Genomic DNA, 23,617 nt, shown 5'->3' with positions numbered 1-23,617 from the left:
CAGTTTTTCATTCAAACGCAATTATGCCCGAGACTCAAATCCTCAACTGATCACTAGGCCTATTCTGAAGTTATTCAACCAGGAATAACATCATGTTTCAGACTTCAATGACAGAAACAATGAATTTTCGTCATTTTTTTTTTTTGGTACACAATCAATGGAAAATTGTGAGGGTATGACATGTTAGCTCACTCATTGGCATATTCATACCCACTGTACAAGAACTGTTTTGGAGAAATTATCAAAATTTCAAAATTTCATAACTTCCTTATTTTCATCCGATTTCAGTCAAATTTGTGCCGTTGAACTCGTGAAATTTTACTCTTTTATATCAGACTAACTTACATTTGGACTGGATTTCCTCTTTAAGTCTGTTGTGCTTTTTTTTTATTTACAGAAATATGTATTGATGACACGATATATGTAACTTTAACGTTTATTCACGTAGACTAAGGGTATATTGTGTAACATTGTATGGCCCACATTAATCGGCTTAAAGAGGCTCTTAGTTCAGGACAAGCCATGCATTTACTTTGTAATTCAGCAGTATCATTTTTGTATCAAATTTGATATAATCAGGAAAACAAGTCAATACCCTAACGCTGAATTCATAGTTTCAGTCATTTATTAGCCAGTGGCAGATCCAGGGGGGGGGGGGGGCGCAACCGGCGCACGCCCCCTTTATTTTACAAAAGAAATAAAAAGAAAAAATGAAAAGAAACACGGAAGTGGCACCAGAAATATTAGTTGCGCCCCCCCCCCCCCTTTTACAGAATTCCTGGATCCGCCCCTGTTAACGATACGTCATAATACAGTGATCAATCTTGACTTGCTCACACAATCAGTAATAGTAATCAGGCGGGAAATAAAACAAAGTGCTTTAGAATATCTATGGACAGTCAGGAAACATATACAGTGTATCTCATAGCATATGAAAAGTGAGATTACTAGATTTAATTGTGTTTCAGTCCATGGTCTTTTGTTTAAATAAACGATCACTAAAAAAAAAAAATGTGATTTGTGTGATTAAAACATTGCAGTTATTATGATCAAGAATATATAGATCAGTTTTGTCACGGTCTTTACGATGTTTGTTTGGAAAGAAAAATGCTTCTTGAACTTCGAGCTAGCGCCTTCCGTATCAAACAGCCGCCATCAGCACCCGGTCCCTTTGTCTGCGAGTAAACAATGAAGAGCAATGGCTTCGTAAACAGCCAGTGAGTACGAAAATCCAGGGGCCTTCAAAAAGCCAAGAGACCGTTTGAATTTGGCGCTCTCGTCAGCTGCCACCTATTGTCCGTCCGCCCACTCTCGGCTCTCTCTGCTGTTACTTCGGCCGCGTACGTAGAGTAGAGTACGTGCGTTTATATGGGCAATGGAACTCCTGTCCGGACTAAAGACGATGAATTTAATTTGTTTTAAAATATCTTACGACAACTACTGAGATAGGAAAAATGAAAGATCTATAGAAGCAGAGACATTTCTCTCTAAATAGGAAATGACTGCAAGAAAATTACTAGTTTGTTCCGGTGTATTTTGCAGTTTTTCGTACCGATTTCCGGGTGCGTAAGAACGGAACTAGATGTGGGTTTGGATGAGGAAAAACGATCGTGAAAAGCTAGCTCGAGTGACGTACGTGACGAAGGGGATTTTTGCATGATTGAAAGGTCGTAGCACAACAGACCAGCTGATCGATATGACTACGCTACTGGCGTAATCTTAATGTAGTCACTGGTATATAAATGCCTCAAATGGGTAATAAATCCGCATATTATGATTGTTATGTTACTGTTTAACTGTAATATGTATCATGCCTATAAAGGGATCATCAAGACAGGGAAAACTTCAAACAATTACGTACTTTTGACATTGACACGCGGACTAATTTGTCATCTAGGACATGTGAATAGGCCCAGTAAACAATGATTAGGGCGACTTGGCTCTATGTGGTAGACAAGCGTACCCCGTACGAAGCCGGCGACGGAAGAAAATTTCTGTACGGGCCCGGAATTGTTTTCATTTTTATTTTTATTATTTATACCTAAATTAGAGTAAGTTAATCAAAATGGAGACAACAATGAACTAGATCGGCTTTCCAGGTCTTCACGGACGCTTATGGATCAGGGTGGTTCGTTCAGGCGTCGCTTGTGCCGCTGTTTTTGGGAGAAGGTAAGACGATTCAGTTTTGCCAAATTATTTCTGCCGAGCCGGTAGCGTAGGCTGTCGACGCAACCCAGCGTTGCTGGCCGTTGTGTATTGGGCGGTTTCTGCAGTAACGCCTAACGAACTTCTCCGGCTCGTAACAAAACAAAGTAGGCCTACGCCTACTGCTGTATTCGAATCCTATCTACTGGACCCTGAGTATGTTTTCATTTCTGATAGTGATTGTGATGGGTCAGTAATGTTTGCGGAATCTCATAGTAGGAATGCATATGGATTGAGAAGGTAAGGTTAAGAATATTGTTATTTATTCAGTGATTTATCTTATTTTTTCAACAGTGTCCACCCAGCAGTGAAAAGCCAGTGATTGTTTTTGACAATTTTGTTGTGGGACCTTACTCAACTCACCTATACTGACAATTTTGTTGTGGGACCTTACTCGCCTATACTGACTAACGTTAGACAGAAGACGTTTTATATCAGATGTTCTAGAACTTTCATGACATTGCATCATTGACATTGTATGTCACTAGGCCTATACCATTCTGACTGGATCTAGGTAGGGACCTACAGAGGTTCTACTGCGATGCAGAGCAGTGTATAGATAATGCCATGGATAAGGAAGGTGACAGAGCATACGAAACGATGTCAATAGGTTTTGCATTTTTAGACATCTTGTTACTTGTTTAGGTAGACTATTTAGAGTTAGAAACTTTGGCCTTCCCCTTATATAGTTTATTTGTAAGCTAAAACTCAAGCCAGCAATGCAGTAAATTTCGGCTCTCTGACATGGATAAATTGTTCGCAGTTTTTAAGCAGGCAAATCTGAATGGTGCCTTCTGAAAAAGACAATAATCATAAACTTTGACCTAACCAGAATATGCTTGAATATTGATCAATTCATATATTCTTGTCCATGTCAGGTAAGTGAATGTAGATCTAATGTGAAATGAGTAATTACTAATTGACATTCAGGCCAAAATGCCAACTGGAGATTTTAAATGTTGTAAATCTATAGCATCTAATGCAAAATTCTGAACTTTGTGTAACCATAAAGAAACCAATAAAGCAAGGAGAATGTAAACATTTTGGTAAAAGCAAAATCAGATGAATATCAAAACAGTTGTGACTTAACTTAATCAAGTACTTAGTATCGCATGATCCTTTAGCATTCTTTTGGAATATCAGAACATTTTCTTGTATGTTCAGTCATATTTGTGTATCTGTCACAGATCACTTGTTCATTTATACATGAGATGCAAAAAAGTTATACTGTCATGGTACACTAAATCATATTCTCTAATTCAGTAAATCAGTTGTGAGATTATACTGGTATTGAATTGTATGATTTATTATAAAATGTATCAATTCGTTGGCAGGTCCCCTTGGTAGCTAAGAGTGAGACGGTAGACTGGTGTCACAATGTTGGACAGCTCTGTTAAAAGAGTCCAGTTGAAGGAGCTTCGCACTCGTTTGTGCAGCGCCATCAACAAGGAACACCAGTCATGGAAACCTCTGCTCATAAAGCCCCCAAACAACAGTGTAAGTGTGTACATGTGTTGCCTCCAACTTTTTTTTTATTTTTGTTCGTATGAAAGAAGTCAGTCTGTCAATATGATATGTCCTTTGTTTAATCTGTACTCAGTTTTCATTCTTGAGATATAAAAAACAAACAAAAAACATGATATTGTAAATGAGACCAGGAGCTAAAGATAGTACCTATGTACGTAATGAATTGTCCAGGAATTTCCAGGAAAGCACTAGTTCAGTCGTTTTGACCCCTCTTTGTAAATTACCTATCCATTCTCATGCATGAATTGTGAATTCATTTAATATATATTTTCAAAGTAGATGTTGGTATGTTTTTCAGTGATTGAGGAGTTTGTTTAACTAACAACTGTTAGGCCTATACCCAGAAGACAACCCAAGTGCTAAATTATATGGGTATGAAAAAAAAATAATAATAAAACATTCACACCCAGAGTTGATAAAGAAAAAGAAGAAGGAATGTGGAAAGTAGAAGTTGAAATCTGAAGGTTGTTGAGATTTTTGCTTTAGTCTAGATAGCAGTTTATAAATCGCTGATGGTATGATTTATGGTGTAAGTTTGAAAATTGAAAGTAGAAACGAAAGCAGCAATCATTCAACTTGATTAATACACAGTAATCTAGAATCATCTTACTCTGCAAATATAAGCGTGATGAGAGAATAACTGATTTACAGTGTTCAGTATCATGGGATAATCATAAAATACAAATAAGCCACAAAAAAAAAAAATGGCTACTTTAACACATGATTACACATGCAAACACACACACACACACTTGAGATACCCATAAAAGTCCACTGTACATGCACATGGACTACATACATGGGGCCACAGGTAAGGGTGTTTGCAGCTGATTCGTCTGTGCATACATTCTGCTTGATGTCACCCTTCAATGGGCAGAATGAGTTTACATAACATGTCCACTGCATAAAGGTCTTTGGGTAATGTTGGACTGGACTCTTGTAGCACAGGGTTAATTCAAACAATTGCAAAGTAGTTTCATAGTATAAAGAAGAGGAAATTAAGTTTTGTTTTCTCATTCTTTTCTTTTCTTTTCCAACACTTTAACAGAGATTTGGTTACCATTCAAATGTAATTTTTAAGTAAATTTATATGCATATGAGGAGAGAGGAAATGATCTTAGTTATTTTATACTAGTATTTAAATTGGAGCTTGGTAGAAGATTATGTCTGTACCAGGTAATCAGTGTAGAACCGTAATTGATATTAATGTCTTATTTATCTTTGTTGAATTTTGTCAAGAGTAATGTATTAATTTGTTCTCTGGCGATCTTCTATCTGCTGATTTTGTATATTTGACATCAATGCCCTCCTCCAAGAAAACAATAAAAACATGAAAGCAGAACAAAGAAAAAAAAACTGATACAAATTATTTCATTTTTAACAAAGTCAAGTTCTTCGACAAAGGATCAGTATGTACTAGTGCATGTGTCTGTCATGAATACTATGTAGTAGCAACTTCAACGTGCTTGTATAATACTGTATACGCCATTATTTTCGCGAATGACGAGGTCATAGACATTTTCGCGAGATGTTGTTTTCGCGAATCGACGCCGACGCTTACGTTAATGCTCTATTAACAAAACGCATGGAGACAATTTCGCATGTTGTTAAATTCGCGATCCAACTGCAATTCGCGAAATTCGCGAAAATTAAACCCTCACGAAAATAACAGCTTATACAGTATACATACAAAGTGTGAAAAGAGGATATTCATGTGACAAGTGTCTTTATGTTCCTACAATGTATGTGTGCAGGAGGCAGAGATCGGGCCCAGTCAGCGAGATGAGATGGTGCAGTGGTTGTTGGAACTGAATGTCAAGTTCCGTTTCTGTCCAGAAACATTCATGTTGAGTGTCACGTTGCTGGATCACTTCCTCATGGCAGTGAAGGTAGGCTTGGTATTATTTTTCCTCTTTGTAAAACCTCATGCCACACCTTTAAAAAAATTTTTGCCCTTGTCTACCCAGCCGTTCACTTAAACACTGTAGCTTCTTCTTAAAAAGAGTACAACTTGTTTGGCTTTGCGCTCTGCCTTCTGTGTTTCATTATCACTTTGGATCCCTAAACTCAAGTGCCATGATAAAAGAGGAAATGTCATTGTGGGTAATAAAGAAGGTATTCACAGATGCTGGTAGGACATCCTTTCAAAATATAGGTCCATCATGGATTCAAGGCAGTCATCAGATTGTTAAAGGTACAACTTTCTACACTGACTGAGTGAAGCATTCTGTCTGTGCACACAAATCACATGCAGTGGCTGGCAGTAATAAAAAATGTAGTGCAGTTTGTGTTTGACACCATGTACATTTCTTTATATGTTTAATGCATTGAAGTCCGTTGGATCGGGGGGGGGGGGGGGGGATGGGGAACTTGAGAGAAAGGACTGATGAAGGAGATTTTTCTGTATTCTATTTTCAATCTCTCTTCCTCTAACCTGTCCTTGTATGTCATGATAGCAGTGTCAGTTTGTGAAAGGTGATTTAATCAGAGCTGTTGCTGGTGACCTGGAGAGAAAGGAAAATAGGAAGGAGGGAAATTGATTCCTAGCCAGACCTGGTTGTGGATATTGGGAATGAGTGTTGGTGACTGTATCGAGGCCAGCAATGTTCGGAGGGGTGCTTCCCAAATTAGACCCAGATGGATGACTCAGAGCTCTGCTTTTATATTTATACCTACACCATGACAGTCTGATAGACAAGACATCTTGTATAGTTTGTCTTGATGAAATATGCGACAAAATTTGTTGCTGTTCTTGAATGTTATTTTTTCCAAAATTGTGCAGCAAGTTCACTATTGTGCAGTAATCGACTTTAATAAAAGAGAAGGGGTAATGGTTTTCAGAAGAGCCACTGTGTAAGACTATTCACATTAAAAGAGGTACATGTAACATGCATATAACATTGCAAATTCCATATAGTCCAAGAGCATTAGGTCAAAAAAGGCTTAAACCTGGACATTTTTGGTAACAAGCTGATTTTTTCAGGATAGGTCCAGAAAAATGTCTAGAATAACATACTAAAAGTCCTCATGAATCCTCTTTGAGCGTTTTCCGCAATCCAAGATGGCGTCCAAAATGGCCGCCATTTCCAGAAATTCTTATAACTTCTCAACCAGAGAACCAAAATACAAAATTTAAATGTCTAAATATATGTTTTGAAGCATGAAGAACTCAATAAAACACATATCAAGAGATTTTGATGCACGCGAGTACGGTAATCCAAGATGGCGTCCAAAATGGCCGCCATATTTTGAAATTCTTATAACTTTCCAGCCAGGTAACCCTAATACAAAATTTAAATGTGTAAATATATGTTTTGAAGCATGAAGAACTCAATAAAATACATATTAAGAGATGTTGACGGACATAAGTACCGTAATCCAAGATGGCATCCAAAATGGCCGCCATATTTTGAAATTCTGATAACTTTCCAGCCAGGTAACCCAATTACAAAATTTAAATGTCTAAATATATGTTTTGAAGGATGAAGAACTCATTAAAATATATATTAAGAGATGTTGACGGACATAAGTACCGTAATCCAAGATGGCATCCAAAATTGCCGCCATTTTCTGAAATATTTCAAATAGGCAACCCAATACAGAATTTAAGTGTCTATGTTTCGAAACATTTATAAAGAACTCAATGAAATAAATATTAAGAGATGTTGACGCACGCATGTCCAGATTAAACCGCTCGAGCTCTTCCTAAAATGCAAAATGGCGTGCAAAATGGCTGGCAGTCACAATTTTATCTCACAATTATGTAAATAGATGTTAGTATAGCTTTTTATTTACAAATAGTTCTTATGAGTAAAGTATACAAATAAAACATTTGGATGTTAAACTCAAGGGCCCGAATTCACGAAGGTGGTACAAATTAAACCATGGTTTAAACCATGGACAAAAACCATGGAGCGCCAAGTGTTGCACGGAATATTTCGTTACAAGATTGGTCATTTTCGTCGACAAAATGACCGTTTCGATAATGAAATTATCATTTCGTGGACGAAATGTTCATTTAGTTACAAAATGTTGTCATTTCGTTACAAAATAATCATTTCACCGACGAAATGACTGGTTTTGTAACGAAATTTTCCATGCAACACTTGGCGCTCCATGGTTTTTGTCCATGGTTTAGACCATGGTTTCATTTGTACCACCTTCGTGAATTCGGGCCATTGAGTGTGTCCTTGTTTCGATAGAAACATTCACCATCAGATATGTTGCTAAGCAGAGAGCCTACTAGATCTTTTTACCACATGCTCTATTTTCGTCACCTCAAGCACATGAAATGAAAATTTAGTACTAGCCCTTTTTTATTACCAACGAATTTGATGTCTACCATGAGGTGAGTTACATTTGAAACTGTCAGTTATCACTCAAGAAGTAAAAACAATTCTTTCTGATGTCTGTGCTACATAACTGTTGAAAATTAGTTTCTTCATGTGCGACAAAATAATGTGTAATTCATCAAATGACAGTGAATCTCTTTGCTGCAGTGTATTGCTCCACCTTAAAACAAAGTGTCTAAATTATCTTAGGGTGGCCTATTCATTTCGTGTAGATTAGGTAAAATTATATTACAGATAGAAATCAGAGAATGTGGCACTCATAGTTATTGGTACATGGAGGAGGAATACTCCTCTCCCACACGAGGGATCTTCTTTTTTTTACTCGAAAGTGAAACATATAGTGCAAACGTTTGGTAAGATATTGAATTGTTTCCATCAAAGAGTAGGAAATATATAAAGAGTTTTCAGGGAAATGGGCAATATATGGGAGGGGGTGGAAGGGGATCCCCTCCCCCCAACATGAGGGAGATTTTGCATTTTCAGACTTGATATTCAGACATGGATGCACCATATTGGTGAAATATTAATTTTTTTGTTTCCATAAAAAGGAACAAAAAGTTATGTAATCATGGAAGTGCGCAGTCATAGGGATGCCCGCTTCCACACGAGGGCATAATTTCGTATTTTCAGACTTGAAATTTACAGATCTGTTGCACCTATTTGGGGAAATATTTGATATTTGTTTTCTATTTAACGCTGGAAGAACGAATTCAGGAAAGTGTCGGGGAGGGGGAAGTGTGTGGGGAGAATACTCCTTCCCATACGATGGAGATTTTGGCATTTTCCCATTTGAAATTCAGAGATTTAGCACACTCTTTTGGTGAAATATCTGAGATTTGTTTTTGTCCTAAAAGTAAGAAAATATATATTACTAATGGAAATATGCAGGGGAGGTGTATAGGGTGATGCACCCTCCCACAAAATGGAGGTTTTTTGTTTTTTCTTTCAAGATATAGGGGTTTTATGGTGCACAATGTTGATGACATACCAGATTGTTGTTTCTATTAAAAAGTGTAAGTACAGAATAAAGAATAAAGACTAGTATATGCAAGGCAATGAGCTAGTAGAGGATGTGGGGGGGGGGGGGGATCCCTTTCGACTGGAGGGAGTTTGGCATTTCTATGATCATTAACCGGCCTAGTTCACCTTTGGTGTTATATTGATTGTCCATCCTTAAAGGGTAGATAATTCATTGTCTCAGTATCCCCATCCCCTCCAACTCCAGGGAGCTATTACACTTAAATTGAAATGAAAATAATTATATCATTTACATACATTCGATGCAATATTTGGGAATTGTTAATCAAAGGGGTATTTAATTTATATTGGGGAAGTGAGCGGTGGAAGGATTTTGTAGGAAGGGCAAATTACCCTTACTTTTGCATTTTGTAAGTGAAAGATCTAGTGCACACTTTTTGATGACAAATTCGGAAATTTGTTAATCTCAAAAGTGTACAAAGTCTATGGAAAGGGGCCGAGCGAGGGACGTTTTGCATTTTTATGATTGCAATTCAATGACTTCAGGATGAATATTTGGAAAATAATGATTGTACAGGTCACACCTTTCCCCAAGGGGGGGGGGGGGGGGGGGAATGCATCCAAGCAAACCTTTACCACCAGACCATCTGAGTTGTTGGATCTCGAACATTATGTTGAATATCTTTGTCTCGTGATAAACAAACGGCGGCCATTTTGGGCAACATTTGGTTTTCGCGAAGAACTCGCGTTGTTTTATTTGTACTTACGTGCTTCAAGATCACTGAATAAGTATTTTGTTGGGTTCCTTATGTCTCAGTAAGTGCGCATCGCGGTTACGTAGTTGCAGGGTTATGAGAAAAACAGGAAATGGCAGCCATTTTGGACACCATTTTGAATTTCTGAAGTGCTTAAATGCTTTATTTGTGTTTCAAAATCTCCGAATAAGTATTATACTTTGTTCCCTGTGACTCAAAACGTATATTTCGACATTACAAGTGTGTACAGTTGAAATCTACTTGCAAAATTATGAGAAAAAAAAATCAGGAAATGGCGGTCATTTTGGACGCCATCTTGGATTACGGTACTTATGTCCGTCAACATCTCTTAATATGTATTTTATTGAGTTCTTCATCCTTCAAAACATATATTTAGACATTTAAATTTTGTATTTGGGTTACTTGGTTGAAAAGTTATAAGAATTTTAAAATATGGCGGCCATTTTGGACTCCATCTTGGATTATGGTTCTTGCGTGCATCAACATCTCTTAATATGTGTTTTATTGAGTTCCTCATGCTTCAAAACATATATTTAGGCATTTAAATTTTGTATTTGGGTTCTCTGGTTGAAAAGTTATAAGAATTTCTGGATATGGCGGCCATTTTGGACGCCATCTTGGATTGCGGAAAACGCTCAAAGAGGATTTATGAGGACTTTTAGTATGTTATTCTAGACATTTTTCTGGACCTTTCCTGAAAAAATCAGCTTGTTACCAAAAATGTCCAGGTTACAACTAATGCTCTTGGACTAATAGGTTTGCCCTTTTAACAAGGTCTCAGACTGAATGTTTATCATGCACTTTTCATGAGACATGTCCAGGAGGGGGGAAAAAACTTTGAATGACTTGGAACACTTAGCAAATTATCTATAACCTGCACAGAAATCTTCCTGTAATCAAACAAAGCAGAGTATGCAAAGCATGCATTTGTTTTAGATGACACAGATTAATGGATTTTGAGCAGCGGACAAAATTTGGTGAAGCATGTTGTCCTATCCCACCTTTTCTTTAAACCTGATTTGTTCTTTATTGCTTTATGGTCACATGCAGATTTGTAAGATAATCAGGCTGTTTATGACATTATTATTTAATGAATCATACGCCCATGAATGCCTGAGTAAACATGTCAGGTCATGATGAATACAGTAAACAGTTCATACGACATGACATATTGGACTTAAAATGTCACCCAATCTGTTCTCTCCCCGCTTCTTTTTGCGTGTGTAAATGCTGTTGTATCACATTTCTGAAAAATCAGTACTCTGACGTTCTCATTAAGGTTATCATACGTGTAAGCAGTGTTTTAAAGAAAATTGTGAAGAATTCATTCAGGTAGACTCTAATAGAATGCGTGCAGGTATTCATGTCAGAACATGACAACTGGGAAAGCTCTGTGTGGGGTTGGGAGTGGGGTTGTATTGATTTGGATCTATGACCTTTGCTCTCTACAGCCTCACAGATTGTGGGCTTCAGCATTAGGAAATGTGCACAAACTTGCATGATACACCTTGTGCAGTCTAGGCTTTTCACCGACTCGTACGTGTAAGCATGCACGTAGGTCACAGAGTACTGTTGTCTGTGTACTGAATTGCGGCTTATTTTCATCTGGGATGGTTTTCTGCTAGACCCTGTTTGTTTTTTCCTGACCACACTGATATATTTCTTGGATTTTGTTTTTCTGTGGTCTTTAAGGTTCTTGCATCACATCATTGGCAAAATGAAATAAGCTGTTACTTTGACAATTACATCATATTCTTCAAAATTTCCATCAGATGTACGCATTAGTCAGAATTAAAAGGCAATGTCCAAAACAAACATACAAACAAACAACTCTTCCAAACAAGTTACTGTAGTCTTGGTAAAAGTAGACAAGTTAGTGACAGAGTAAAATGTAGAAAGCAGTCGCTGCTCATATTAGATCCAAATCATTTCTCTTATTTTTATTTGTATTTATTTACTTTATGGTGAGTTTGTGGTGTATCATGCAGTAACATGCAGTTGGAGCCTGCTATCAAAGATTTATGCTGTTAGAGTGTTAGTCACAGCATTGGTCTTGTATTTTCAATATAAATTATGGCCAAAGCCAGAGGACAGAAGGTACTGCAATCATAGTACCAAGCATAATGTACTCATTTTAGTCTTATGGGAAGTAGGTGTCATTTAATCCATCTGGCTGGTATAATTTATGGTAATGGGACACGTACATGACCTGTACTTATCAGTTTTCAAGTTGCAATTAGTAAAGCATGTGTGGCTGATTGAGCTTGCATCTATTGACATTCACATAAGCTGAAGTAATTTCCCTTTTTATCCATTTGCAGCCTCATTGCACATACGTTTCTCATTCTGTGCAAAGTCTATTGTTTGTGTTTCTAACCTCACCCCTCCCCTCTTGCACCATTCTTACAATACTGTAATCCAGGCTTGTACTGAAGCAATGACAGAGCAATGCTCCATTCCCCCCTCTACCGTGTGTTTATAGCACATACAAGTACAATGTACCGTCGGTACTGTAAAACGAGGAATGTTCGCGTGCATTTTAATTTTGCGAATTTCGCGAGCGCGGAGATTCGCGAAATTAAAATGCACGCAGAAAGTTCATTTCTACACCATATGCATTGAATGCCAATGGCAGTTCGTGAAAATTTCATGCCGCAAAAAAGGCCGTCAGCTCCAATTTGCGAAAAATTCATGCCGCGAATATATCATGTTTTACAGTAGTATTTGATATCGTGAAATAAGAAATACTCAGCAGTGTAAGATATTTTCAGTGTGTTAAAGAAATACTGTACGAGCTGAAATTTTCGCGGTGGTTTTATTTTCGCAAATTTCGCGAATCGCCTTCGAACCGCGAAAATAACAACGCGCAATTAACTAAGTTCAGTTAGACCCTCGTAACCGCGAAATTAACAACACGCGAAAATGTCCTCCAAGTAGCAATTCGCGAAAATATCTGTATGCGAAAATTTCAGCTCGTACAGTAGATTTAAATAGATTCAAATCACCAGCATAACTGGTGGTGCCAGTATAACGTTGTACATTGTACATATGTACATGTACATGTACAAATTGTACTTGTACATGCCGGGAGGTGAGAAAACACCTCCCTGGTACAACATGTACCTGTAGGCCTACATACATGTAATACATGGTGTTTGAATAAAAGCATTTATGTATTCAACAACACTCGTGAACAGTATGTTAAATGCTTGTTGATGATTACAGTAGTTAAATTGCATAGGATGTAGCAAGTAGACATAGATTACAGATTTCATGGTGTAGAAAATTGCCAGAGTTGATATCTGTTTTTTCATTTGTCGTTCACATGACACAAACCCTTCTATCACATACATGACAGCTTGTACAATTGTGCGTTGCTCAACTGCAGAGATCTGCATTCTAGTTCTACAGCAAAAGTATTGACTTCAAAGGCTTTATAGCACAGACTGAATACACTGTCTGGGGACCCGAACAAAAGAAAGAAAGAGGAGGTCTGTGAGCAGGGGTTTAGCCTTTGTTGCACAGTCCCTTTATAGCTTGGCTGTAGCAACCTATGAAAGGCAGGTATTAAAATGTCATCAATTCTGTAACCAGCTACATACAATACATTGTAATATTTGTATTGTAGCTTGTAATGGTTGGATGTGAGTCCACTACTGTAAAACATGATGTTTTCGCGGCATGAAATTTTCGCGAGTTGCCTCTGACATTCAATTCGTATAGTGTAGACAAGAACTTTCACATCATGCATTTTAATTATGTGAATCTTGGCTCTCGCGAAATTAAAATGCATGCGAACATTCCTCGTTTTACAGTATACAAATCCTGAACTGTTTGAATACAACAGTATTACTCTCCTCTTGTCTTTGCAGAATACTATATCCACGATGACCAGTTATGTACACAATCCAAGAAACACACTGTGCACAACTTGCTGTTATCCTCATTAGGCTCATTTCCAAACCATTGTACAATCTAGGTGTCTGGCTGAGGGGAGAGGGAGGCCTGATGGGCTCTTGAGCAGACACCATGTGCAGTGCATTATTTAACATGTGGAACAACAAGTCCTGTGCTAGACAATTTGAAATATTTTCCAAATAAGAATCATCAAAATGTTGCATGAAGTACATCTTCCATGTTCCTTGATGCAAGTCTACATGTATTTCAGGATGATTTAAGACAAGAAAACAACAAAAGAAGAAGAAGAAGAAAGGCCTCAAAGGAATTGCAAGAAAATCAAGGAATAAATGTGTTTTCATAACATTAAAAGCATGCACAATTATCAGTTTGAGCTGAACATGTTGATACCAGCTGTCATCTAAAAAATCTTGGAGAAAGGGAAAGTATTGCTCAAAGCAAACACAATATGATTCATGTTGTAATAGAGTAAGACACGATTCCTTTCATTGAAAATCTTAATGATAAACATTTTGTTTGCTGTCATTTCCTTTAAATAAAAAAAAAAAATATGCGAGAAAAAGTCTTCAATTTCAATTTTTTATTTTTTTTAATTATTATCAAATTTTTTTTTGCTTAGACAGCAACTACACATGTACAGTTTGAACTTTTCCTATATATCCCTTCTCTTCACAATCAGTTTCCATGGAATTGTGGCTGATATAATGATACTCCTCCCCCCCCCCCCCATTTCTGTTAAGATAACAGATAATGGGGACAAGAATCACTTCATAACAGGCTCTTCCATCACAGTCTTATCATATTCATTGGTCATCATGCTGCAAAATGATAAGGTAATAGTAAGGCTACATTTTGGCAGTTTATAAGATGAAATATAATACAGTGCACTTCAATGCCAACAACAACTCAGTTATTTGTGCATTCAGAAAATAAATTGGCATGATATTATCTAGACTTAGGGATCTGAGAGATTTAAGAGATCATATACAATTACTCGCTGTGTGCATCGCTGCAAGTACTCAGACAGCTTATCCAGACACCCCAAAGTCAGCTGAAAAGATAATCCGGTAATGCTGTAGAGGGAAGAGAGTGATTTGCGCATATCCTAATTTAGAGGGCAGTAAACATAAACTATATTCGTGTAGGTTGATGCCAAAATACAGTTCATTCAATGAAATCTAATCGACAGCAGCAGCTGTATAGAAATTCCTTGTGATTGTCATGTATGCAGTAGGCGTTCAGAGATCTTTCATAGTTGAACTGAGGCTGCTTCATGATCATTTTGCATAGGTCTCTCCTAGCTCACATCATGTGCGTGTGATTTTTTTTTTTTTTTTTATTATTATTATTTTCCTGTGAGGCCAAGTAGCAGGAAAAATTAGATTTTGGTTTGAAGTCATGCTACATGCAATTTCCTGTGTAATGATAACACATTTTAAGCCAACTGTACTGGAGAGGGAGATTGAAAGCCCTTTGCACACTCACAGACAATGAGGCATTGTTTTATTATTATTATTATTATTATTATTATTATTATTATCATTATTATTATTATTATTATTATTATTATTATTATTATTATTATTGTTATTATTTAATGACAGCACATTAGTTTATAGGCCTATTATCTTTTTATATCAATCATGGTTTTGTTGTTGTTTTTACCATTTGCAGGATGCTGGCTAAATGTCTTTTGAAATCGTAGAGAATGCAATATATGCAGAATGGTGAAATGCAAGAAAAAACATGTTGCATAATGTGTTGCCAAAACCAAATAGACCGAGTGTTTGCTATTTAAAAAAAAAAATGATAACGCAAGTAAGTGGGGAGCTTTGTTTGGCCTTCGTATTTATCATACATCTGAACAAGCATGATTTGCAGCAAGAATGTTACTGAAAAACATTCTAACAGGTGTCTCAGATACACTGCATTTTGATACACTGTGTATAAAGTCTAATTATACAATGTACTTCCAGGGCAAAGTTTGTAGGGTTCATGTTACTGATTGTGACCTTGGGCCAGTGCACTGTTACAGTAGCCCTCTATGCTGTGAGCCTATCTCCTATCAGAATGTGCAGGTGGGGTGGGGGTGGGCTCAGAAAGGCATAACCTTCAGATGCTATCAGACTTGATGTTGACATGGCAAGGTCAGGAGTAGAAGAGATCAACATTGTCTGCCCTCTTGAGGTCAGATAAGAGGACCAACCTGACAGCACCTAGTACATGAGCCCTGTAAACTAGAACCAGGTAGTCTGGCTCCTCAGACTTCATTGTCTCACAAGGAGGGAAACTCCACTGAGAGCTAATCAGAAAATTTTAGAGTGAAATGGCAGCATCTAGTAATGCATTATATTCTATCGATACCTTTGCTCGGACATTTTGGTATGCGGCATGTACAATGTACAGCTCAAGAGTATAAGCATGTCGATCAGTAGATCAGTAATTGCTGGACAAAGTTTGTGTTATCTGGCAAGCCCTTATCTGCCTGATATTATCAGTACTCCACCATGAGTCTTTGTGAAGACAGCACCTTCTCTCCCGTCTTGACGTCAGCTATTTGTCAAGTGTCAGATACCAGGTCAATGTATAAATAGTATCCAACAGAAAATGAATCACCTCACGTGACTGAAGTGTTGGCTCACAGATCGCAGGGGAGCTCGACCAGAGTACAATGTACATATTTCTTGACTTGTCTTCCTTGTAGATGTCTGGAAAAGACAACTGCTACTTGTATGTCTCCTTCAATAGTATCTTTGAGGGGATTTGGAATGGAGAACAGAAAGTGGTTAATTCAAATAGACCTGATGAAATGTAACAATTAAAATCTGTTTCCAGTCAGATGACACAACTGTAAAGCTAGTGTTGCGGTATGTCTCACAATATTCAGTGTAAAAGGTAGTTATAGCATGTTAAAGGAGAATGGGTAAAGGAGATGTTGAACAGGGTGTAATTGGAGATGTGCAAGTACATACATGTACAATACATGTACGGGCGGATATGGCAGTTGGCATGCATGGTATCATGCTTACGCAGGCTGTGTGTCACTTCCTTCTGTTATTACTTTTCGTTTGTCCTGCCTGGCCAAACATTTGATGTAAAAAAAAAAAAAAAAAAAAATGAAAGGACTAGACTCTTGATGTGATACATGTCATGTGAGTGCTGAACTTTTAGAGAAATGTAGAGTGTCAATATTACATGTACCTTGTGATTAGAAAGTTTTGAATATCAGTTTCTATATTTTGGCAACTGTTACAGAGGATATGTTCTTTATATCACAAAACAAATATGCAGCAGAAATAAAGAACACAAAAGCCAGAGTTAATGTATGTTGGAACATGTATTGACAAATGTTTTTATGTATTTCTGCATTCTCTTTGTAGGCAAGACCCAAGTACCTGCGATGCATTGCCATCACATGTTTCTTCTTGGCAGCAAAGATGAAAGAGGAAGATGAGGTAATTGACATTGATGCATTCATGTGAATCAATTAGAAATATTTGCCGTGGTGTCCTGTAGCAACCTTAGCCTGTAATAACCATCAAATAGTTACCTGTAGCAGTGTGACTGTAACATAGCTTGTTGCTGCTGTTATTTTCTGAGCGAACATGAAATCTTACATGTTATAATTTTTTATTCAGTCTTTGTGGTGGATGGAATGATTTTACCTCTGTTATATTGAATAAGAAAGTATGTAACATTCTTGTTAAATATTTAATGAGAATAATAGAAAAATAACAAACACAAACTGATATTTCTTTTTTTTTTTTATGGCCAAGCCTGATATGTTTGTTGGCTAGAATATTTTTCATAGGACAATAGAACTGCTGCTGTTGATTTACAGTGTACCTTCAAGGTTACTATTTGCATTATGTCAGAGGCCAAGACATTATATATCCAAGTTTTTGCCAAGCTTTTGATAATTCAGATGCACACACAACAAATGTTTGTATCAACACTACATTGTTTATCAAGAGACCCTCAATGCTGCTTATTCACTGCGGGTTAAGAAGGTTGATGTACAAAAGCATTTCATTCAAAGCTGCAACTGAAAACAGTGTACATACGTTGTACTGTGCAGACAGACTTGACTCTTTTCAGGCTGATGTATAAGTTGTGGATCTGATAAACACTATCACAAGGAGGTCACACCTGGCTCAAAGCCAGTGTTATGACGTACCACAGTATTAATGGTCATTTGCTTTTTATTGCATACTGTACATGTACACACAGTTGCACTGGGAATAGGTTTCAGGGGAAGTACCGGTACTGGTAGACTGTAGATCAGAAAAATCCTGGTAGACAAGGAAATGTCGACATTCCAGGAAAACTGAGAGTGATGTGCAATTTCTAAAATTCATTCCATATTTGTGTGTGCTTTACCTTCCACATGCCCTCAGATTGCATTCAAATTTGCTTTTTAGCTACATGGAAAACCTAGCCAAATATTGTGATTGTTGACTGTACCTTCATTATTCTGACTTATAGACCCAAACTGATTCATTTTTGTAATAAAATGTTGTACAACATGTACAGTTGTACATATTTTAATTGGTCTGAAGGGTACCAGTGCATTGTACATGAAGCAATTCTAGTCTAAGGAAAAAAAAAAAAACCCAAAAAACTTACATCAACAAGATAAAGATCCCCTCATTGCAAATACCAGTTCCTGTACTTTCTCCATCCTCTTAAATTTGTAATATATGTACACATACATTCTTCCAATTTCATGAAGTAGTTACAAAGCAAACGAAAGTAAACATGGTGAAAGTCATTGCAAATTAATGCCATTAATGTCATTGCTTTGTTCACTTTGAACAGTGTATGTGTACTGTATATTTGTAAATATGTACAAGTTTGCAAGTGTTGCCTTTCATACACATGTAGATATACATTTTTTTTTTCTTTCTGTTTTACCACCAGTGTACCCCAGAGTATTTATTTTAATGATTATCTGTCCATCTCAACAGATGGTGCCAGCTACTCAGGACTTTGTACGTGACAGTCAGTGTGGATGTACTGTGAGTGAAGTGCTACGCATGGAACGCGTAGTGCTTGACAAACTCAAGTGGGAGCTTAACTTTGTCAACTGCTTGGATTTTCTACAGATAGTAAGTACTTGATTTTTTTTTTTTTCATTTTGTTCAAGAAGCCACAGGTGTAGGCCATTGTAGGGCCTCAAATGTTTTATTTATTGGGCAGCATAAGTAGATGACTTGCTGCATACTGTCTTATGATGGTTGATTCATGTCAATAATGTTGCACTTGCCTGCTAACTGAGCTCGTTTGGAATCACTGCGTGTAATGTGCAGAAGTTCCAAGCAAAGAACAAAAAGCAGCTGCTTGAGGATATAAGAGAGTAACACTGTCGCTTTAATGATAACTATCAGCAGAAGCTACACATTTGCAAAAAACAGTAAGAAACACCAATAGAAACTGATCAGTTTTCATGAAGATTTTAGGCGGCCAACACACTTTCATGTCCATCCTCGTCCCCCGCCACAGTTCCATGCCATGTTGCTCAGCCAGCGCCCCACCCTACTGGAAGACCTGCACCACATGACCCCATCCCGCCACCTCTCCATGCTGACTGGCCGGCTGAGCCAGTGCATGACCAACCACCAGCTGGCAGCCCACCGGGGCTCCACTCTGGCGCTGGCCATGCTCAGCCTGGAGCTGGAAGTGCTTGCTGCTGACTGGCTTCCCCTTACTATTGTGCTGCAACGCATGGTTCAGGTGAGTTTTATAGTTTACCTCATGTTACATTGGAGTTGGGGGGGGGGGGGGTGTTCCAAGTCTACTGAGGATATGTTGGCTAGACAAATCATATCTTTTTCTGCAGCCAATCACTGAGGACAAAGCCTGGTGAAATGTATCACTCTGCTTTGCTGAGTGCAAATGGCAACCGGGTAAGGACACTGCTCAAGTCATGGTCCTGCTGTATCTATTACAGCAAAATCAGTCAAATTTGACATTTCCTCAAGCTCTTAATAAGTGTGATGTCTCATGGATTTACCTTATTGCTGTTGGCACACACATTTTACAGATTTGGTGAAATCAAATTCAGTAGTGACTGCTCTGTTATTAATTGCTTTGACTTTTAACTGAAATATCAGATATTGTGAATTGAAAAACATCTATGTATATCAGAATTGTGAATTGCCAACTAAAGTACTTTTCAAGATGATTGTCCTATGTTAGGTTTTGGTTACATAAGTTGTCTAATCATGCAAATTTCATGCACTACAAATGTGGACAATAAATGTTAAGTAATACTATGTTGTAGAGTGTGATATTGCTTTCAAGTAGGCTTATTAAGTTTTCCCCTGTTATAAGTTCATTTGATAGATTAATTGTATTTAGATATTCAGTCACCAATGCCTTCATGCTGTGAAAGTGTGATGCAATAATGTCCAAAAGCTTTTCATGAGTGTGACACTCAAATAGAATGAATGATATACATGTGCATTTGCTCTTTATAGTTGAAGATGAAACACATGAAGCCAATATTAATTGTACACATGATAAAGGAGGTCTTGAACATTTCTCTATCTTATTTTCAATTCTGTGTTGCTTTCTCCCCTTCAGGTTGACAGTCAATGGCTTATCCATTGTCGGGAACTGATTACGTTCACCTTGTTTGGCCATTCTGCCTCCCATCGCATGCCAAGCACTCGCCCAGTTTCTCCCCCCGACTCTGCCTCACATCAAGGGGACACCTCCCAGAAAGCCACCGCAAACACGGCCAAGCGCAAGAAGTGCGAGCTCGGCGAGAACGTGTACGGCACGGTGAAGCGGCTCGTCGACAAGGATACCTGCGATGTGACCCTGCCCGCGTGCCCCGTTCCTAACCCTCCTGTTCCGGGGAAGAATGCGGTCTCTCCCCCAGGTTCGTGCGGGAAGGAGGTGCGTGCCGATGGGGACGACAGTGTGCCGGCCCACCCTCCTCTGACTTCCATTCCAGTCACTTAGACCTGCAGCCACAAGAAAAAGCCTCGCTTGAAGTTTTTCTGTGAGCCTCTCAGCCCTGTAGTGTTGTTAACAGTGTTTGTCACGACAACAATTAGGTAAATGTTTTGTAAAGAGTAATTGTGATGGAGTTTTCCTGATTCATTGGCAAATTGTAGATAATGCTGTTACCCGAAGTTGAAAAAAAGAAAATCATCCTAATATATTGAGAAATTCATATTTTGTTCTTTTGATGTGATTTAGCCTACGTTTTGTGTAGACAAAATGCCATGTTTCATCAGTGCCTAGAAACTTGTGTAGAATCCACCTCTTTGACTGCACCAAATTGATTTGTATAGTACAGCAATATTGTAGTGTTTGTATATATATATATCAAAATGAGATATATTCCAATGTGCTAGACAGTACAGTCGAATGGGGTTATCCCCATAACCTTGATCATAGCGTGTTGATGCCAAAACGTGCTGCATAGAAACAGAATTGTAGCTGCTCATAAAAATGTGCTGTGAACTTGTTCCCAACATCTTTATGTGAATCACCATGTGAAGCAAGTTATCACTATGGAAGGAGAGAAAAATCAGATTGTAGGTCATAGCCAGACCGCTCATTTTGGGGTTTTGTCTAGTATTAAAAGAGATGATTACCAGGCGGACATTTGAAATTTGTGTGCGGCAATTACAGCAAATACAAAAATAACAACAACAAACAAACACAGGTGATCTTCGCCACTTGGATATTTGAGCAATTTTTCTGCTGCCAAACAGGCAGCCTTTGTCCACAGCACCAGTTGGCTATGTTGTACAGTTTACTGTTTATGACACCAACAGTATTTCTTGTCATGAAAGTGGCTTATTTGATACTGGGGCGCTACCCCCAGAAATTTTGTACTGAAATCAATTACCTCTTGAAAAGTTGGACATCTCACTGTGATTATGTTTCATCTAAGCCATTTTTTGGATACAGGAGTAGCAGTCACCAGTGGAAGCGAGAAGAAGATTTCATTTTCTTTATTGTTTTTCCTTGCAAGAGTGAGATTAGTTTTAGTGGTCAAAGTATTTGTGAGTTGGGTAGTCTCCCAGTGAAAACAGAGGTGGACGATTAAAAAGATGGTTTGTTTGTGTGCACCTTGTGTGTATATCTTTAAATTTTGTTACTGCTTCATCTTCACTTTCTCAGCACCAGAGAGTAAGCTTTGCCGCGGTGAAGTTTACAAAGATAAGTTGGCCACAGCACAGGGTTTGAAGAATCTTCATGGCAGATATGGCTTTATTGCATTCCTTTCTCATCAGAATGCAGAGATAGTACAATGCTGCACATATTGTTTCTGGTAAGCAAAGAGGATATAGGAATAGCTATCAGTTCTTGGTCAGTATATGTGCTGTTTTGATCTACACACTCATTTGTAATTGCTTCATGTGTCGTGGTGCTGCTCAGATTTGTATATGATTTAGATTTCAATTCCCTAACATCTAGTGGAACATTTTTATAACCTAAATGTACAAAATTTCTTGTTTTATAGGCCTCTATATGATGTAAAAATGTAAAAAAGACCAAAAAAATCTAATTATTGTTATTTATTCTGTTTATGGCTGTTGAATGTACTATGTATCTTTTTTTTTTCCTTTGTTGTAAAGATCTGAAGTGGAAATATGAACTTGTATTACCCTACCTAGTTTTTCTAGGTAAAATTCCAAAGGAGAATTCACCGAAAAATTAAAGCTGTTTTGAAGTCACAGCAAGAAGATCAGTGACAGTTTAAAAACAGGTTCTGACAGTTTGAATGTCATTGTATGGAATGTAATGGGGACCTTGAAATAGTTATCTTGCTCACGAGACTGCGACATCATCCAGTAGAAACTCTCGTTCACTTTGCATGCTGAAAGGCAAAAAGTGTGATTCTGTACAGTGTGAACTTCCCTCGGCTTCATGGATGTTTGTCTCCTTGATGTCATCTGAGCTGAGTCATGAAGATGGAGGGTATTCTTAAAACAGATGCAGAATCAATGACATTTCATGAGTGAAACAAATGAGGGGGAACCATGCCAAAGATGTCACAGGCCGGTGAAAACAAGACAACTGGTGATAAGCACAATCAGGGTATGCAATCATGACTTTCTCACTTTAAAAAATTGTAACTTCTAAAAGAATGCACCAACTGACTTAAAAATTCACATGCAGCATGCCAAGACATCAGTAATCACATGTGGTAAGACAATAGCTAATTTCTTCTCATTTACTGTTAATTATTAAAGATTAATTACCAAAAAGTCCCCCAAAACCCACGTAATGCGTCAAAAAAAGTGTTTTACAACTTACGTAAAATCAAGATTTGAGGTCCATATTTTAAGTCTACCCCTATGTGTTTGGTATCAAATTAATGGATTTTTTCCTGGCATTGCTTGCATGATATAAAAAACAGTGGTTCTTTCAGCTGGAGAAAGTTATAAGGTCTGAAGTCCCATCCTGGTAGGAGTGTAATGCTGGCTTATTTTTTTGACATTGTGACCTTTTAACCCATGCTGTACAGCTATACATGGAGAAACAGCTTATTTTTTCGCTTTTCCTGAAAGTACTGAAGACACACTACAATATGGTGTGCTGTTTGCCAATAAATGTTCAGCCAGTTTTGAGTTTTGAGCCATTTTCAAATGCTGAGTAAAATAAGTGCAGCCGTTTTTCAGTACTTTCAGTTAGGTATATCCTGATTTGACTACTTTAAAGAATCTTTTCCCCTTATTGAATATCCTTGTTTTTTTAACCATGAATTGTACATATGTAGAAATCTATTGTGTGAAAATTTTAGCAAATTTGAGCAATAGGAACTTATTTTTTTATATTTTTACAAATTGCTGAGCATAAATAAGACCAATACACGCCCATGTAATACTGCATGAA

General features: G+C 37.7%; 1 protein-coding gene across 1 annotated transcript; it reads left to right on the top strand.

Annotated features, from left to right (window-relative positions):
* Window positions 1–1,969: 1,969 nt before the first annotated feature.
* LOC140235122 (cyclin-I-like) lies at window positions 1,970–23,138 on the top strand. Its single transcript, XM_072315162.1, has 7 exons — window positions 1,970–2,169; window positions 3,540–3,702; window positions 5,487–5,621; window positions 17,137–17,211; window positions 18,724–18,864; window positions 19,259–19,489; window positions 20,342–23,138. Exons 2-7 carry the CDS (start codon window positions 3,583–3,585, stop codon window positions 20,723–20,725), a joined length of 1,086 nt encoding a protein of 361 aa, XP_072171263.1. The 5' UTR covers window positions 1,970–2,169; window positions 3,540–3,582; the 3' UTR covers window positions 20,726–23,138.
* The last annotated feature ends 479 nt before the right edge of the window (window positions 23,139–23,617 follow it).

Source organism: Diadema setosum, chromosome 11 (genome assembly GCF_964275005.1).
Source record: "Diadema setosum chromosome 11, eeDiaSeto1, whole genome shotgun sequence".
NCBI classification, from domain to species: domain Eukaryota; kingdom Metazoa; phylum Echinodermata; class Echinoidea; order Diadematoida; family Diadematidae; genus Diadema; species Diadema setosum.
Note: the sequence above shows the minus strand (reverse complement) of the source record. Positions and strands in the feature narration are given on the sequence as shown.

Coding starts and splice junctions, on each gene's coding strand:
- LOC140235122 (XM_072315162.1), top strand. CDS start 3,583: ATGTTGGACAGCTCTGTTAAAAGAGTCCAGTTGAAGGAGCTTCGCACT. Junction 5,622..17,136: donor ACTTCCTCATGGCAGTGAAG/GTAGGCTTGGTA, acceptor TTCTCTTTGTAG/GCAAGACCCAAGTACCTGCG. Junction 17,212..18,723: donor AGATGAAAGAGGAAGATGAG/GTAATTGACATT, acceptor CCATCTCAACAG/ATGGTGCCAGCTACTCAGGA.